Source organism: Lentinula edodes, assembly GCF_021015755.1.
Source record: "Lentinula edodes strain Le(Bin) 0899 ss11 chromosome Unknown C8R40scaffold_37, whole genome shotgun sequence".
Lineage (NCBI taxonomy): Eukaryota > Fungi > Basidiomycota > Agaricomycetes > Agaricales > Omphalotaceae > Lentinula > Lentinula edodes.
The window spans coordinates 284,617-302,130 of NW_025764343.1; the positions used below are offsets into that span (position 1 = coordinate 284,617).

General features: G+C 46.2%; 11 protein-coding genes across 11 annotated transcripts; 7 read left to right on the plus strand and 4 right to left on the minus strand.

Annotated features, from left to right (window-relative positions):
* Positions 1–98: 98 nt before the first annotated feature.
* Positions 99–1,485, plus strand: C8R40DRAFT_1122025 (uncharacterized protein). Its single transcript, XM_046228842.1, has 4 exons — positions 99–426; positions 473–1,034; positions 1,086–1,278; positions 1,345–1,485. The coding sequence occupies exons 1-4, from the start codon at positions 107–109 to the stop codon at positions 1,464–1,466; spliced, it is 1,197 nt and encodes a 398-aa protein (XP_046082565.1). The 5' UTR covers positions 99–106; the 3' UTR covers positions 1,467–1,485.
* Positions 1,486–1,570: 85 nt separating this feature from the next.
* C8R40DRAFT_1174607 (NAD-P-binding protein) lies at positions 1,571–2,769 on the minus strand (the record flags this gene model as incomplete). Its single annotated transcript, XM_046232204.1, has 4 exons — positions 1,571–2,062; positions 2,122–2,274; positions 2,336–2,523; positions 2,583–2,769. The coding sequence occupies 4 exons, from the start codon at positions 2,767–2,769 to the stop codon at positions 1,571–1,573; spliced, it is 1,020 nt and encodes a 339-aa protein (XP_046082566.1).
* Positions 2,770–3,175: 406 nt separating this feature from the next.
* On the plus strand, positions 3,176–5,492 carry C8R40DRAFT_557272 (uncharacterized protein). Its single transcript, XM_046235449.1, has 5 exons — positions 3,176–3,585; positions 3,639–4,317; positions 4,381–5,098; positions 5,158–5,195; positions 5,247–5,492. The coding sequence occupies exons 1-5, from the start codon at positions 3,238–3,240 to the stop codon at positions 5,303–5,305; spliced, it is 1,842 nt and encodes a 613-aa protein (XP_046082567.1). The 5' UTR covers positions 3,176–3,237; the 3' UTR covers positions 5,306–5,492.
* Positions 5,493–6,052: 560 nt separating this feature from the next.
* On the plus strand, positions 6,053–7,151 carry C8R40DRAFT_1207550 (uncharacterized protein; the record flags this gene model as incomplete). The annotated part of the gene is made up of 2 exons (XM_046233170.1): positions 6,053–6,319; positions 6,372–7,151. Coding segments are annotated over exons 1-2 (1,014 nt in total), but the record flags the coding sequence as incomplete, so codon positions are not given.
* A 919-nt stretch (positions 7,152–8,070) lies between these two features.
* Positions 8,071–9,415, minus strand: C8R40DRAFT_1122043 (uncharacterized protein). Its single transcript, XM_046228844.1, has 6 exons — positions 9,249–9,415; positions 9,066–9,199; positions 8,939–9,013; positions 8,699–8,889; positions 8,435–8,645; positions 8,071–8,381 (listed from the first exon to the last, which is right to left on the minus strand). The coding sequence occupies exons 1-6, from the start codon at positions 9,391–9,393 to the stop codon at positions 8,175–8,177; spliced, it is 963 nt and encodes a 320-aa protein (XP_046082569.1). The 5' UTR covers positions 9,394–9,415; the 3' UTR covers positions 8,071–8,174.
* A 668-nt stretch (positions 9,416–10,083) lies between these two features.
* Positions 10,084–11,764, plus strand: C8R40DRAFT_557311 (aquaporin-like protein). Its single transcript, XM_046235450.1, has 10 exons — positions 10,084–10,326; positions 10,384–10,507; positions 10,567–10,600; positions 10,656–10,714; positions 10,766–10,817; positions 10,865–11,004; positions 11,057–11,231; positions 11,286–11,373; positions 11,430–11,534; positions 11,585–11,764. Exons 1-10 carry the CDS (start codon positions 10,175–10,177, stop codon positions 11,637–11,639), a joined length of 984 nt encoding a protein of 327 aa, XP_046082570.1. The 5' UTR covers positions 10,084–10,174; the 3' UTR covers positions 11,640–11,764.
* A 150-nt stretch (positions 11,765–11,914) lies between these two features.
* C8R40DRAFT_1267505 (uncharacterized protein) lies at positions 11,915–13,367 on the plus strand. The gene has a single exon (XM_046233964.1). The coding sequence runs from the start codon at positions 11,926–11,928 to the stop codon at positions 13,339–13,341; it is 1,416 nt and encodes a 471-aa protein (XP_046082571.1). The 5' UTR covers positions 11,915–11,925; the 3' UTR covers positions 13,342–13,367.
* A 97-nt stretch (positions 13,368–13,464) lies between these two features.
* On the minus strand, positions 13,465–14,850 carry C8R40DRAFT_1122048 (uncharacterized protein). The gene is made up of 6 exons (XM_046228845.1): positions 14,671–14,850; positions 14,547–14,611; positions 14,340–14,483; positions 14,138–14,283; positions 13,872–14,088; positions 13,465–13,818 (listed from the first exon to the last, which is right to left on the minus strand). Exons 1-6 carry the CDS (start codon positions 14,804–14,806, stop codon positions 13,609–13,611), a joined length of 918 nt encoding a protein of 305 aa, XP_046082572.1. The 5' UTR covers positions 14,807–14,850; the 3' UTR covers positions 13,465–13,608.
* C8R40DRAFT_1152736 (uncharacterized protein) lies at positions 14,851–15,155 on the plus strand (the record flags this gene model as incomplete). Its single annotated transcript, XM_046229569.1, has 2 exons — positions 14,851–14,920; positions 14,971–15,155. Coding segments are annotated over exons 1-2 (246 nt in total), but the record flags the coding sequence as incomplete, so codon positions are not given.
* Positions 14,851–16,453, plus strand: C8R40DRAFT_1122052 (uncharacterized protein). Its single transcript, XM_046228846.1, has 2 exons — positions 14,851–14,920; positions 14,971–16,453. Exon 2 carries the CDS (start codon positions 15,183–15,185, stop codon positions 16,356–16,358), a length of 1,176 nt encoding a protein of 391 aa, XP_046082573.1. The 5' UTR covers positions 14,851–14,920; positions 14,971–15,182; the 3' UTR covers positions 16,359–16,453.
* Positions 16,454–17,509, minus strand: C8R40DRAFT_1256836 (uncharacterized protein). Its single transcript, XM_046233780.1, has 6 exons — positions 17,271–17,509; positions 17,108–17,217; positions 16,888–17,061; positions 16,707–16,835; positions 16,617–16,653; positions 16,454–16,565 (listed from the first exon to the last, which is right to left on the minus strand). Exons 1-6 carry the CDS (start codon positions 17,316–17,318, stop codon positions 16,494–16,496), a joined length of 570 nt encoding a protein of 189 aa, XP_046082575.1. The 5' UTR covers positions 17,319–17,509; the 3' UTR covers positions 16,454–16,493.
* Positions 17,510–17,514: the final 5 nt, after the last annotated feature.

Below are 17,514 nucleotides of genomic sequence, written 5' to 3' on the forward strand. Positions count from 1 at the left end.
GATAAACGTTCGCACGGCCCTTTGTTGACTCATGATCATATGACTCTATCACCGATCAAAAAGTTGAAATGTTGTTGTAGGTTGTTGTTGTTGCTTGTTGTCAATCATGTACCCCGCCCACGCGAAACCTAGCTGTGATAACCTTCCTCTCGACTCGCTCCCAACAGAACTTCTCCATGAAATTGCTGCTTATCTTTCTGTCAAGGATGTACTTTCCTTTTCCCGTGTCTGCAAAGAATTCAATCTACTCAGTCTCGACATCTTATACAAGAAAATTCATAAAGTCAAGTCTCAATGTCTTAATACTATTGCCTACAACTCTCGAACCGCGCGAGCTGTAAAGACCTTTGTGCTACCCACCCAGATCAACAATCAGCCTGATAGGGTATGTACTTGGCTAGGGTCTGGGGATAGCGTGGACGTTTTGTAAGAATCTGTTCATTGCAGCAATTTTGTGCTAAACCTTATGTAGACTACCCGCAGAATCTGCGGCGGATGTCAAGGCTGCCTCAATCTTACCAACTTTATCCAATTTGCAAGATCTTTCTGTTCCCTCGTTCAGTCCCATTTATGTGGAAGCATTATCCCAATGTCATTTTCCAAATTTCCGGGTCCTTTCATACGCCATGCCAATCACACAACCGATCACGACCTTTCTTTCGCGCAGTACGACTCTCGTCAGTCTGACCTTCGATTGCTATCTTCCATTTCACCGCAACCTCGTCCCCCGATCTATCGCTCTTCCGGAATTGCGCTGCTTGTCAGGAAGTCCACAAGTGATCAAACTCTTCGCTGAACATGCGCCCCTCCAGAATGTCCATATCGATTGGAAATACGAACGAGCGAAAATGGGAATACTTGATGAAGCTTTGAGTTTTCTAGCGATTCACTGTTCGTTGACCTTACAAGAACTCGATGTGTACCGTAACACCTTCAGGCAATCTACATGCAATACCCAAATTCTTGTGAAGATTTCTGAAAAACTCCCCGGTATTACAAAACTGGGTTTGAATGATATCGATATATCAAACAGAGTGGGTTTATTTTTTATATCTAACATTGAGGATTTTGACGCTGTAATTCAGCCTATCGTCGACAATGCCTTTTCTCACTTCAAATATCTCGAGTCTTTAAACATGGATCATCACCCTCCCAATGCCATTCGCTCACCCCGACTGTTCAGCTCTGTAGAACCGGACTATAACCAAGACGAAGCTATGATTCTTTCTTGGGCCTCTGATGAGTGTTGCCCCGCTCTTCGAAAATGCCGGCTACCCAGTATGTCATGAATTTTCCTTGTGCGTAGCCTGGCGTAGTTTGTTCCTGATTGTATATTCCGCTCAGATGGTATACAGTGGTCTCTTCACGGACCTAAACTTTGGTTTCCCTTGCTCTCAAGTGTTCCTCAACGCAAAGCCCTTCTGCTCAACGCTTCTAAGTGGTGTAAACGTCGCGCAGTCTGCTAAATTTGAACGAGATACCGTGAAGGCTGATCCATATGATATAACCTCCCATCATGATTCATATCTACGTATATTGTATTCTATCAATTTTACTATACAAAGTCCACTTACTTTTTACTCTTGAAGAACCTAAGGTCAGGAGAAAGAGTGCCATCATAGCCTTTCTCCCTAATCCAGCTCTCCAATGTATAACCAGTGGGATGAACACGACGGATCCAGTCCATGTCTCTCGTCAAAAGATCATCTCCCCATACCCTGAACATCCCAGCAAACGTTTCCCTTATAGTAGGGCCTTTCTCTCCTTTTATAATGGAATGATTCGTGTGAGGGTACCTACCAAGATATTCCTCAACCGACATTCGTTTGCGAATCGCAGGAATTCCTGTCACCCTCGTAAATGTTTCGACGAGTTGGTCCATGGTCATCATCTCCGTCGCGATTTTGAGTTCTTGACCGGAAGTTTCAGAACGGTGGTCGAAGGTGTAACGTACCCACCAGCCGATGTCTTCTACACTAATGGAGGGGACATGCCCATCTCCGACAGGAAGAGCGAACACTACTGCGCCTTTCTCGCGCTCTGCGAGGGGACCAAGGAGCACCTAGTGGGAATGGAAATGTCAGAACATAAGGACATTTCAATTGAACGGACTGGACATACACCCCCAAGATTTTCAATGTATGGTCCAGTCGTTATAATGGACCAAGTCAAGGATTCTCCGCTGGGGCTCGAATCCTGCGACCTCAAGAAATCACTAACAATACCTTTCCCATCTAGATGTACGGTACAATATTTTGGATCGAATCTGCCAAACTATGGATGGAATCGGGTCGAAATTGATTGGTGTCTGACTTCATATTTCGGCGAGACTAACCTTGCTACCGTAATCCAGACCACTCCAGATGAAGTGCCTCATCTGAGGGACGCGGTGTGCTTGTTCGAACATCTTGATAGCAAGGTAGATCTCCTTCTGTTGGCCCACAGAGAACGTGTCCGTGTTCACAAAGACTCCGTAACACCCTTCCAATGCGGCGGCGACGGTTTCTAAGTCTTCGAAGCTGCCTAGTAGAAATACTCAGACTGAGCGGATATATCCATGAGGGTAGCATGAAAGCACGAACCTTGGAATAACTCTGCGCCCAAAGAGGCAAGACCCTTCGCTTGTTCGCTCGTTGGATCTCGTGTAAGCACTCTCACAGAGTAAGGAGAGGGTGTTCCATCATCTTGTCGTGCTAACATAGCAGACACGCATGGCCTTCCTTGAATACCGGTAGCACCGATAATCAGTACTAGTTTCTTCGTAGACATTTTAAGAGGGGACAATGGGACTTTAGACTGGTATGATTCAAACTCGAGAGATATTTTATACCACATCATCGATGCATCGTCACCCAACACCGATAGCTGCTTTCTAATGCATAACTAAGCAATCATACCGAGGAGTATTCATTACGAATGTAATGACGAAACGATATCAGAGGAAGAAGCCATTTTAATTGAGTTTTGAAGCCGTTCTTGCACGTAGAGTCGTACGCAATACGCAGAGATACGCGGAGGTTTAGTCGAAAGCTCCGGCCTGGCTGCAACAAGTGAGTTTGCGATGGCTTTGCACGAGGGAAAGCACCTGAAAACATAATCTCGCAGGCCAAAATTCACGAGGGAAGAAAAAGATAAACATCGCTACATTTCACAAGTACAAGTCATCATTTGTTATCGATTTCGATTATCATTAATATTAATGCGGGGGTTGATTTCGTCAGCATAGGTCAGCATGCGATGTCTTCTCCGAATTACATTGCGTACTCGTCCCACACAAATATCTTTTCCCTTCCCCTAGAAGTCACCGAGCAAATTCTAGTCGAATGTGCCTTCTATGGCCTACCAGAAGCAATAGCGTCCTTTTCTCAGACATGCCGAATGTATTTTGACCTTGTCTATGGGGACACCGACAGCCACCTTTGGAGAGAGATTTACCTTACGACCTTTGATGACCCTAGGCCAAGGTTAAATATACTTAGACGACCAACTGCCTCGGATCCTGCTGAGGGAAGAAACTATGAGTGGATGAATGAATACCAGCTTCGAATTCGCGCTGGAAAACTGGTTCGAGGTACAACAGTGGATGTGAGTATTCCTTTCGTGAATCCTTTGTATGGTTGAGATATCGAAATCGGTAGCCACGTACACTTGCTTCCAGTCTTAATGCGTTGTCGTCTACTGCAATATCTTTACCCCCACAGCTCCCGGACCTTATAGAAAGTCCTCCCACCCGCGATTCCGCTAGTATTGCTTGGTTGAAGCGAGTGTTATCTCAGGGCATCCCGCCAGCGCTGGTCCGCCGTTTGACTTTTAGAAAATCAGATCATGTTTTATCAATCCCTGAACGAAATATCATGCATCCCGGTTGGGAACATTCTTCTGCAGGTCGGGCATTCTACAAGCTTTTCTTCCTCATTGGCCTTGATGCCGTTTCAACCTCGGGGCATGCGGATGAAGAAGAAAGATATAATCTCCGAAGCCGAACGCGAGAGATTGAAGAGTCAACTGCAACGGAAGCGAAACAACGTGCTTTGGCGCGTACTGTTGCCAGACACCGAGTATACAATTTGCCTTACCTCTCGGCGGACCGATGTTGGGGCCCATTCCTACGAGCTCAATCTCCACCTCCACCACCCGATAATGATGATGATGATCACCTTGTATCAGGCATAAGTAGTTCGTTCAAAAACGTTGATGGGAAAGAACAGGAGGAGCCAGAGAATTCGACTGCGATGCTGCCAGTCGAGGGACCGAACCATCGGCACAGGAGAACGTTCGAGTCCTCTACACAAGACCACAACGATAATCTGGTTCAAGGTGAGATTATACACCTTTCTCTGTACTCTATGGAATCTGACTGATATCGTTCATTTTTTTCAGTCGACATGTCTTCCATCCGGGCAATATTAGCCAATTTTGACGAGCATGACCTCCAATTTTTGGACGAAGATGAAGATGCCGACCCGGACTATGTCCCGGGTGTCAACCAATATCATAGTGAATCAGACACAGAAGAACACAGTGAATCTGAATTTGAACAAGATGCCACGTCAGAAATATCCTTTTTCGACGATGACGGAAACGATGGGAATTTCTTCGCTCCCACCTCCGGATCACCCCAAATATTTCCTTCAAGACCTGATCTCGTGTATCCTGATTGGGCTTTTCTTTCTGCTGCGCGTCTAGTCATCACTGAGAATCTGCGTGAGCGATACGGAAGCAATATTCCAATGTGGCCATGGTTTACTACCACGGCTGCAGTCGAAGCAACGAGGGAAATTCTACTACGAATGGGTGTACCGTTGCCTCCGGAATCGAATAATGACGGCGATGGAGACGAAGAAGATGAAGATGAAAACGATAGTAAGGCTGAGACCGGTGGCTGTAACGCTGAAAATGATTCTAGAAGCGGGTTTGAGGCTCTCAGGATGGGCAGCGCTCCTGCTTTTTGGACATGTCGAGGCGCCAAAGAAGGCTGGACGGGAATCAAAGCCGAAGAGCAGGAGCAGGAGCAGGAAATGTCAACACCTTGGAAAAAAGACAAAGATGTCGAATTTGTTGATGGATGGGATTGGGCTGGTGCTGAGGGAAGATGGATGTACGCCCTTTCTTAGAGACAAGGTCTTCATGACGCAATTATTGATTTTTTTTTCATAGGCGTGCAGTTTGTTGGATGGATTATCGAGACTTGTTGTGTATGCCCTTTTTTTTATTTCTTTTATTATGACTAATGATCAATACGACAGTTCACAATGTATGCTATCCCTTAATGCTCCCCCTTGGAACTACAACTGAACGTCCATAAGCTTCAAACGTCATATCCGCGAGCCGCAAATTACCACCATGAAATCGAAGAGACTTGTCGCGTCTTTCCTATGACGCTCCGAGTAGTTGGGTTTTCTCGTGTTCCTGTACCGTTGGCCTTACCCGCATCATCTGGGTCATATCCACCGTCGAAGATTTCTACGAAATCCAAAGAGAAAGGAAAGGAAAAGGCAAATGACCCTGCTTCTCCGGCAAGCACATACGATCCCCTCGTATACGCCCTTCCAATAATCCATGTTGTAGGCGAGTTCCGAGGCTCCGACGTAAACGAAAGTGTTGCACGCCGTGCGCGAGGCACTGTCAGAATGATTGGGGACCGTGCGATCCGGTGGAATTTAGTGTGTTGTTTTCTACTCTAAGTACAGAACAAAATCTCAACACATCTATGACAGATATCCAGCGAGGTGTCTACTCCGGAAAGAGACGAATGGGTGATGGAAGGTGTACAAGTTGGAGATATAGGATCCGCAATGGGAATAGTAGGGATGTGGACAGGTGCAAATCATGAAAGAGGTGACCCAATTGGTTTGTCCAAAATCTTGTACATTTCATGAGCACCACTGATCTCTGTACAGGCCCCAGCTGGGCTTGGAAGATGGAGTAGGTATTTTGAAGTAGTAGATTAAGCTGGATCTATAACCACTTATCTGTATTTTACTTTGTACATATAGTCTGTCTTGTATAAACACGTGAAAGATCATGCCCAAATTATCATGATGCCTGAATTCTTCTTTCTTCCTTCCTTGAACAAACCATCACCATGTTCTGCTGCGACGATCCTCAAGTAACCTGGGATACAGATCCCTGTCTCAGCGTCTGCACTTCTTGTGGTAACGCGATTGAAGACGCATTAGTCGGGCTTGCAAGTACAGATTTCGCGGGTACCCAGGTGGTGGGCCAAAATAGCAAGCAGACCGCGATTCGATCCAAGCATGGACCAACCCGACACATCCTCGACGGGGAGCTGAGCGAGCATAAGGCGAAACGTTATACGGTACGCTGCCACCACTCAAAAGCTATCCTGACAATGACACATAGACATCCAGACCGAAATGCATAAATTCATTGGCTCGTTATGTGTCCAAATGTCAACCCCGAATCTTGATGCTCGTGTCTGTCTGCTATTTGACCAGGGTATGAAAAATGAGAGTACTAAATTTCGTTGGGGCGGACAAGCTAAGGCAGTCTCTGGTGCCTGTCTCGCGCTCGCCCTACGTGAAAGCAACAAACCTGATCGTCTCAAAGAAATCGCTCTACTGCTAGGTCAGAAATATGTGTATCTTCAGCGAACCCTCGCCACGCTTCTGGCATCTATTGACCTCAAATTCCCGTCAACTACGCCTTCGCATCACATTCCCAACTTACTCTCACACCTGTTTCAAGAACTCAAACGACTACCTGAAGAAACTATACTCAACGTGAAATTGTACTCTCAACTCAAACGTTTATCTCTGCAGGCTGTGGCTGACCTCTCTTATGCATTTCTCGAAACCTTTGCTATGACATCAAAGTCAAATTTCATTCAATCTTCCCCGTCCTCCTGTGCAGTTTCTGCGTTTGTTATCTGTCTTGAAGGCGAACTCGGAAAATCGCTCTTCGAAATCAAGGATCTCTATAAATGTTTCAGTCAAGTGTGCCATCTCTCGGCCGGAACCTTGGCCCGACCATACAGAAGCATGCGCCAGGAGGTGTTGAAATGGATGAAGGACCTGAATTGGGTAGAGCAGTATAAGAAGAATGCCACTGGCCGAGCGGATTCTACGCTACGTAATGTGTGTGCTAGAGGTCTCAAGGACGCTCTACGCGAGATAGATCAAATTTGGAGACTCGAACAACGTGCCATTCCAGGCCAACAGCTACTACGATTGTCTATAGACGACGACGCTGATAGCGGAGAGGAGTCTGCAGTTGAAGATCTTCGACTTGACATCGGCGGAGAAAATCTACCTATCCTCAAACCCAAAAGTAAAAAGGTCGATGCTTGCGTATTGGATGGCGCTACGTTCCTTCTGCACCCTTTCGATCACCTTCCCAAGGGGGTGACTGCTCCTACAAAATGTCCTCGCCCCAATTGGTCTCCTGTTCATCAAATACAGACACCTTCTGCTTCTCCGGACTTCCCGCTTAAATCTAGCTCTTGGGAAAACGCACGCTCATCCTCTTCCAAATCCAAGATAGTTTCCGCCAAGTCAAACGTTAGCTCCAAAGATTTTTATCAAGCCCTCAACTCCACTGTTGATCAATTTCCTACCGACCCCAAACCTTGCGATTACATGAACTATTTGCTATCAAGTAACGAGCCCATTTCCGTCATTCGTGCTACAATTCACGAGAAGGCCACACGGATGTCGCTGCAAATCGCTACTCTTGGTGCTGCAGATGAGGAAGCCATCCCTGATGATGAACTTTTGACGAATGAAGAGTGGGATATGTTACAACGAACAGAAGAAGAGCAGGAACAGTTACAGGAGTATTGGGATAACGTACCGGGACTTATGGATAGGATGGAGAAGAATGCGGAAAGAGCAAAGAAAAGGAAATACGAGCACCTCAGTAAAGAAGAAGGCGACCGGTACACGGCCAACGAAGGCGGTGACGACGTTGAGGTGAAGAAGTTCAAACTACTCAGTAATAATGATCTGGGGGTGTCGGACTGGGGGGCTGATTCTTTCGAAGGAGACTTCTTCGAACAATCTCTCGGATTGGGTCTCAGGCTGGATATGAAGAGCATCACGAAATTTTTTTCCAACGATGTAGATTCTGATGAAGATTGTAAGAGTACGTGATAAAAGTACGTGATAAACTGTAGCTGTAGCGGTCAATGCAAGGATCATTATCATACATATTCTTTAACCCCAAGTATTTTCGTCTACCTCTCTTGGTCCGCTATCTGGACCTGATTGAGATCCAACAACCACTCTGCCACTCTCAGTCCTACCATATAATGCTTCATCCCCTGGAGGGAGGATTACGCCACGACGCTTGTAAAAGCGGGAGTATATATATGCTCCGACCAAAGCAAGGGGATGAAGTACAGTGAATAAAATTGCGACGATCTGGATATGGCGTAAATTCCTGCATGGTATAAAGAGAAGAGAAAGCGCTTTACATAGACTGGGCCGGGTTTTGGTCTCAAGACCCAAATGCTGATGCATATCCAGGTGGCGGAGACACACCAAACGATATCGCGTCTGAGAATAACAACAACAAGACCCAGGAGATTTGTCCCAAGAACCACACCAAATCCGGGCCAGGGATGGTCAGCGTAATCCCTCGGTGGACCGGGGGTGGTAGGAGTGTACGTCAAACCAAGATTTATGCTTTGATATTCACGTCAAGTCAGGCTTTGCGAGAAACTTTTGCGGCGACTCACAAGAGAGAAAGCGGAAACATGAGGCCAAATTGAAGGACGAGAAAGAATCGAAGTGGGGCGTGAATGAGTATAGTGTCGAAAGGGCGAGCAGATGAAGGTTGATGATAGATAAGAAGCACGATGTTGGAGTAGAGGAGCGTAAGAAGTAGAATCCCTTGTAACACAGTAGATACGAGAAACCATTGGAAAACCTTGAAAATTTTAGTCTACTCGCTTCGAGGAGATGAACATAGTGTTTACCCAAGCTATTGCCCAAAGGGCCATAACCCAATTCGCAATGACCAAAGAAAAACCTACGCCTTTCGTGATAGTCCGCTGGGAGAGAATTGAGCAATTCGATGAAAGCTTGTCACTCGGCAGAACGTACTTTGGTCTCTGCTTTCCGTGCCAAAACAATGAGGACGCAGTATCCGAGCTGGCCAGCGTAAATAGCGGCAACATAAGTAGCGATTATGATAGGCTTTGGTGATATCGAAGTGGGAAATTGTTTCGAGATTTCACCTGTGACTAAGTTAGTACAACGGGTCAAACTTGACATTATTTTACTCACTAATTGAAGGTGTAACCACGACCGCACAAACGATAACTGTTGCAATGTTGATCAACAGAGACAGCGGGGTCAAGACTTGAAGCCGTATGAGCGAGAGATAGTCTCGCACGGCAGGATGAGATGTGTCAATAGGTAAAGCGTCCATAATGGAAAGAAGGGTGGGTGCTCAAAACGTTGACGTCATTAATTGTTCTTCCGGGATAATTATTAATTCTCACGAAGTCAAAGCGACTTATATGACCTCATATAACCTGCAGGTCGCCGACTAACCGGTAACCGACCACGAAGTCGAAGGAAAAATACACAGTCTTACGATGTAACTTTTAAACTTCAATGCTTCCATTGGCTTCAAGCTTGATTCTTAATCAATTAGAACTTCTCTCGGCAAGTTTCATCTAGTAGTTTCATCTACAGGTGCATTCGATGGTAAAGAGTAATCTCCTTGCCGGCGACACCAAGACGAAGTCATTGTAGCTTCCGATGGACCTAGGTCAGGTCCGTCCTTGTGCTATCACTTTATTCTTCGGTGGCAGAAAGTTGTTGGATGGTTAATTCATTACTGATCCCGGCCACTATGTTCAGCTGCCGTTTGGGAAATCACCGCCGAAAAGTCTACTATTTGGCAACATTGAACGACATCATTACCTCAACTAACATCCTCAATATAAAATTCAAATTCTCATTCTATGAATGGAGCTCAGAAGATATCTCTGTAGTCATTTTTTCGAGCTGGAATTATCCAACTTCTACGATACTGAAGTATGACGTGTGGCGAACGCCGATACCAATCAGAATACCATGTTGGACCCCTCTTGGTGAGACCGGTCTCAAAGTTTGGCTTGTGTGTACTTTATGCAAGACATAGTATATATACCGTACAGCAAAGGGTTGCTAGATGTCTTGCTTACCCTCACTCAGAGGCGCCAATGGATTCCTCAATAACAACGAACCCGCCTAGTGCAGCATACCAGGATAAATCTGACGGCCCTACCTCTTCTCATCTTGAACACCATCAACTGTACGAATCTGACGCTGTAATTGAAGACAATTTGCGGAGCACAAGGCTTGGGCGATACGGGTATTACAGTCCTAACTTCCCATAAACGAACTAACCTCGCCCGCTTCCGATCTTTAGAAATTTTGTGCAGCCCTATGTTGCTGAATTTTCTGGCACGATGTTATTAGTGATTTTCGGGATTGGGGCGAATTGTCAAGTCTCGCTTTCGAACAATCAAAACGTGTCTGCAGCCTCAAAAGGCGTACGTCGTCTCAACTTCTCAACCACTTCTATTTCAATGACTCCGCATACCACACGCAGGGTTATACCTCGGTCGGATTTGGTTTCGCCGTTGGTGAGAGTGCCCAATCTCATTCATCGCCTTGTTATTGACCATTGTTCAATGATAGGCATTAGTCTCGGTGTGTGGGTTAGTGCAAGCAGGTCGGGGGGTCATATTAATCCAGCGGTACGTTGAGACATTAAATTCACAGTCCAACGGTCACAATCCTTATAAAAGGTCACCATCGCCCTTGCCACATTTCGCAAATTTCCTTGGAGAATGGTACCAGGTATTGTATACCTCCATCGCGGTCAATGGTTGGCTAAATCATCACAGGATATATCTTCTCCCAGCTACTAGGTGGATTCATTGGAGCCGCACTTATATACGCCAATTACTACCACGCGATCAACATATTCGAAGGAGGTTCTGGTGTCCGCACCCTTCTAACTGCTGGAAATTTCGGTACCTATCCTGTAAATTCCTTTCGAATTGTTGCATGTGATTACAGCTGACTGTCATTTCAAGCTCGATTATATGACCAATGCGTCTGCTTTCTTCTCTGAATTCCTGGGGACAGCACTTCTAGTATTCATCGTCTTCGCGGCAACAGATCCAAGAAATGCTATCCCGAGTGCAGCTATACCCTTCATACTTTTTACCGTCTTGCTGGGCATTGCTCTATGCTTGGGAATGGAGACAGGTAATATTTATCATTGCACACTGATTGCAGTATATTTCTGAACGGTCAAGCTAGGTTTCGCAGTAAATCCTGCTCGCGACCTTGGTCCTCGTCTGCTCACGTCGATCGTTGGGTATGGTGGTGCAGTATATTCATTCAGACAGTACGTCAAACGCTTGGGTCAGTCCTGTCACTATGGTCGTGCTCACGACTTAACAGCCAATATTGGTTGTGGGGCGGTATCCTGGCGCCGATCTTAGGAGGTGTCACAGGCGCTTGCTTTTACGATATTCTATTCATCGATAGTGGTCGGTTTAGGAATGTGTGAGTTTGTCTCGTTGTGGACCTGCTAGTTGTGCTCATTATTATCATAGATTGGACCGTAAGGAAGCAGCTGTTCGCAGTGGTAATGGTAAATCTGCCGTGTAATAGTATCTGTTGTAGTACGTCGACGCCGCCACTTTCAATTCCTTACTCTTTGTCATGGTATCGGTTATTCTCGGAAATTGTGTTCATAGTTTTGTAGCTAGTTTAGAATAAGTTTTTCGAGTTGGCCCCTACAAAACCAGCCTGATTCACTGAGCATCATTGAATTTACTATGTGTAATATGACGCAGCCAACACGCGACCACGTGACGAGCTGAAACTTATAAAGGAAATTTAGCTTTCACGTGTATGTAAATCATAACTTGTCGAGTCCATACAGGCTACAAAGATGTCTTCATCACGCTCTTCAAGTATTTATTACTATGGTGCTCACCTCCCTGCTTCAAAATCTCCTGCGCAGTACCTTCCTTTTGATGTCCTCAACGAGATTTTCAAGTATCTACCCGACCTACAGCTTGTCAATGAACTTGAAGCCGAAGTCATCTCGCCGAAGACAGGTCCATACATCCTGCGTCCTGAAAAGTATCCATGGTCACTTTCCAGAGTCTGCAGCGCGTGGCGTGCTGCTGCCATTTACGAACCACGTTTATGGAGTCGTGTACATCTTGAAGTAGGTCCACGGCAGCCGTCTCCGGGAAAGGTTCAGCTTCTGCAGTTATACCTTGCCAGAAGTCGAAACTCTAACCTCTCGGTCTCTCTACATTGCACCTGGATTGGGCGAGCGAAAGATAACGCGTTGTTGTCTATACTCTTCACTACCATTGGTCGATGGCAATCCTTATCTCTTCACGCCCTCGTCATATCATTACCGCTGTTCAATGATTTGGGGCCGTTTTCTATGCTAGAGTCTCTCCATCTCTATGTCGCTCATCAAGCCAAGACCCCTCCTTTGGCCAATGTTCATCACATCTTCCGACATGCACCGCGCCTGCATACTATTCGACACCGTCATTCCGACGACCGCTCTATCTTCATGATGCCTCTAGATCAACTCAAAGTATACCAAGGTCCCACTTCCTCAATCCCACCCGAATCAGGCTGTCAATGGATTTCCAATTTGCACTGGTGCGCACTCGCTGCGAATGGGCAACAACCAGGCTGGGATTCTAAGGAAGTACACGCCCCCCATATGCGCGAGTTTTCCATTCAAGAGAGAATTCAGGCACTCAACACCACCGCGATCCTGAATATCTTGACCTTGCCTGTCCTTGAAGTTCTTCGCGTGAAGGCAGCGGGTAGGGACCGTCTTCGTGATTCGATAATTGGCTTACTTGATCGTTCAATGTGCATCCTTACCGAGCTCTGTCTGGATATCCCCGACCTCACTGCGCCAATCATGAACACCATCCTCATCCACACCCCACAACTCGTCAAGCTTCGCATTACGAGTAAAAAGCTTCTCCCGAATTTCGTGGAAGATTGGATATATGATCCAAAGACGCACGCGGACAATCCATGTATCCTTCAACACCTGGAACAACTCGACCTTGGGCGAAGTACCTTCACTCCTGGCGCGGAAATCGCTCTTCTACAAATGGTACAGTCTCGCTGGGAAATTCCAGAGAAGATGACAGTGGAGAAGTACTTTGGTGGACCGGCTGTACACAGCATCGTTCGGCTTCGCTCGATCCAGGTTCCATATAAGTTCCAGAGAACGAAGCGATCGCAAAAGAAAATTTTGAGAGTGTGGAAAGAAGAAGGGCTGGAAATCCAATTTGGTCCTGGGAGCCAGAATCGACTATAACGAACTTTTGTGTCTGCTCACGGTGGATCTCTTCCCTCTTTTCGAGACATATAACCCTTGTATATCCTAGATCTCGCATGTAACTCGAATGTCTCCTCTTGTCTCTCGTATTTATACTGCATATTCGTATCTGTCGTCTTCCTGCGCAATGTTTATTCTGTAATGTCTCCTTACATATACACCATACGACAATATATATATACATGGTACGGTAAATCCAAATGCATCGAAAACTACGTGTAGTAGAAACATGTACTCAATCAGTACTCAGTGAACAAAATGAAGGCGACTGCCAGACCGATCTGATGGGCCCATCCAGGAAAATACGAGCTCCCGACCCGTCGCGTTGTCTGTTCCACCTGCCGAGTAGGCTGTCAGAACGCGGTCGGTGGCTAATTCGTCCAACAGATTCAGGTTTTTGGGTAGCGGCGTCTCCGATGCCGAAGAACAGGACCTCTCGGAAAGTACACGACAACACTGCGAAACAGATTGTTAGACGATCTATAATGGATGATATGACACACACGCACTAGTTTCACCCCGTACCAAGCCCTGATGCTCACACCGGTAGGTATGGACTCATCGGAAGTGTGCCTATCCACAGTATCTATCGCAAGCATGAACATTTTTACAGCAAGGGGAATGTCATCCGCGCTGTAAGCAGTTTCTGCGAATTGTAGGACGTAGAATGGATTTTGAGGTGCTAAGAGCAAAGCATGAGAGAGCGCTTGGGTTGCAAACGTGTATCTAGGAGAAATATCAGAAACAGAGAAGTCAAGAGATTTAGGGAGCGCACTGGTTGCATGAACTATACAATTCTGCCAGCTCTACCCAGCCCTCTACATCGGAGTAAAAGGTATCGAGGTATTCCGAGAGTTTCAGAACAGCTTGCTCAACCTTTCCTGTCCTTATTAGAACTGATATTTGCCGTTTATATATGGCCTGAGGAGACAAACGGGTTAGTGAGCGAGCAGACTGGCAGTCATAACATGAATCACAGCGTTAGATGAGTCTGCTTCAAGGAGCTCCTCGTAAAACTTGAGTACAGTTTCTGGAGGCTGGGTAGCTTCCATGCGAATACCAGTCAATACATCAACTCGTGGCGACTCAGGGAATTTAGCTGCTAATTGCCGTATACATTCCTACGCAGTATCGAATCTTGTCAACGTGAGGAAAGTCAAGAAATGGGTAGTAAGCCAACGTACATCTGCAACGTCGTACTTGGCTACATCTATTGCGGCCAAGGCCAGCTGCTCCAGGAAAGCCCACGCTACCGGCAGCCCAGTCAACTCCTTGAACGCATTATTGCGAAAGCAGGAAACGCGGTACCATCATCACCCAACTTTGACGCTGCGTTGGAGTTTAGTAGTAGCTTGCCTTTCTCAAGGACTTCCTGTGAGGCTCTAGTGTTGTGTGCGCGATAATTCGCGAGGGAATGCAAGGCAGATCCGAATGAAGCTGACATGACGAGGGGGTTAAGGAAAGAGTATGATTAGATAAGCTGGACGACACTAAGAATGCGCATCATCTACTGGGGCCGATATCTTCTACTTTTTCCTGTCTTGACCGTCCTCTACTGGTAATCGGTATCAGCTGCTTTATGATGAACGTTTTGAACAGTATGTGTAGGCTCTTCGCCTTTGTGAGGATACCAAAAACGTTTGAACCTCAACGCCATACCATAGGCTTAGCATCAGGTCCATCAACTTTGGCCGACTTTCTGTCCTCTTCAAAAGAACAGTATCTTCAAGATGCCCGGAACGGGAGCGGTAAGGCCAAAGAATGGACTGTGGTCATGGGAAATGAAGCAGGAGGTATTTCAGCTAATAGTCGTTTGAGGGATGATGCCTGAGTGTTCACGCTATTCGACAGATCTTGATACCATAGCTAGCTCCATTGCCTTTTCCTGGCTAAGAACAAAGGCTTTGAATCAACCGTCGGTATCTCTCTTACGAATGGATTGTGATGATTTGAACTTAAGAGCGGAAAATCTGCACGCGCTTGCCCTCGCGGGCGTATCGCGTCCCAAAGATCAATTGCTCTTCGTCACGGATGTCATCAACTTTCATCCCTTCCCTTCCCATAAATTCGCCCTAGTGGATCATAATCGTCTTTCCTCTGCTTTTACACCTGAAGGGCAACCACTCGTCGTTGCAATTGTTGATCATCACGCCGACGAAAACTTATATGTTGATAGTGCCGAGCCTCGAATCATCACTTCATCTGGAAGTTGTGCCTCACATATTGTGACCTTGCTAAGCAGCCTCACTGTTGAAATTCCTCCGGAATTGGCAACACTCCTGCTTTCTGCCATACTTATCGACACAGATGGTCTTAAACCAGGTGGTAAAGCCGTCGATGTCGACAGGAAAGCAGCAGATTTTTTGCTTCCAAGATCCACTTTTGCGTCTTCCGTGAATATGCTCGAGACTACTGGTGCAGCTCCCTCTGGCCCTGTCTTTAAGCCAGAGTTCATACAAACCTTGTCGGATGAGCTTTCTACAAAGAAAAACGACGTTTCTCATCTCGGACCGCGGGACCTTCTTCGGAGAGACTACAAGGAGTACGAGTTTGTTCTTCCATGGCACGCTGCTGAGCCTCAGATTCGAGCTGGGCTATCCACCGTACCCGTCAAACTAGAAGACTGGGCGGTGGATGGGAAATTAGAGACCGAAGGCGAAGCATGGATGAAGGAAAGAGGGTTGCACATACTCGGGGTGCTGACTGCGTATCGAGGTGCAACCAAAGGGAAACGCAAACGTGAAATGGCATGGATCATTCGTACTGATACCCCACCTACCGATGACTTCGATTTTGAAGCGTTGACGGAACGATTATGGAGCGGATTAGAGGCGGATTCAGTATTGGAGTTGAAGGAGCACAAGAAGTTTGCGCATGGAACACAGGGGTCCATATCTGTTCCCGAACTACGGGTCCGGTGCTATATGCAAAATCCTCATGCAACTAGGAAAGTTACTGCTCCTGTTTTGAAGGCGATCATGGAAGCGGAAACGTAACAATATTTTTGTCGAGTCATTCCAGCAATGTATCCATAACCTACCTCTGACGAAATTGTATTCATTTATTCACTCGAAGAACTCGAAAAAAAAGACACAAGGTCTATTGATAAATTATGAGGATTATGCCGGTCACTATTCCCGCTGTATCAATGCCAACAACCCCAAGATACCCAGTAGTGCGTATTTGAGTTGAGGAAAGTCGTTCTACATTAGGTAAAAATTGAGATAAAAATATAAGGTTGGCAGTAGGCTTACCATTGCAATAGTGACATATCCGACGTAAGGGAGGAACCTATGGAGAGCATTGAACGAAGAAACAGGATGTTGATTCGCTCCAACACTCACCCTCGAACCTTCCCAACAATATGTTTTCGTTCCAGCCAATCTAACCCTTGGTAAAGTTCTATGTCGTCGATATGGTTGTTGTCTCCCTTCGTGAGTATCAGTTGTTCACCAGGCACTTTCAAATCCAACCTACGAAAGCCATCAGGAGGGACTTGCATTACGACGTGGAAGTAGGCCTTACCCGGATATCTTGACTGGGGAGGAAACGTCATGTGTCTCCATGACACGGTGTACAATTGGAATGTCGGCTCCAGGGATTTTGTACACAGTGATGTCTCCTGTGTGATACCGTTCATGCGGAGGGTTTGTCAAGAAGAGCAGGTCGCCTCGATAAAACGCTGGCTCCATAGATCCACTGGAATCACATTCAGTAGGAAAGTAATTTTATTGTGAATACGAACCTCAATACAACAACAATCGGTGACTCTGTGTTAGTTATGAGGCCCAACCCTTTCCAGATCATCAGTCCAGACGCGATAACCGAAGCAAAGTTCAAGACTTGTAAGAGGACCTAGTGATAGCATTATCAGTGCGGTCATGTAACGAATTCCAACAGCAGCGTACATGGCGAAATCCAAGCCTCCGAAATGCCTTTAATTCTTCGGTAAACATGATACGTGGAAGTTATATCTTTGTTTTATGTCAAGGTGATCAGGCGGTTCGTGGGATTAATAAGGACAAGAAAAAAAGCTGCCTCAAGCTTTGAGTCACAGCCTGCACAAGCAAAACGAGGTCGAGGAGTTTGGGATGGAAGAACTTCAAGAAAGTAAAAGTAACGAAGCAAGAAGATGGGGCGGCGCGTCGGGCC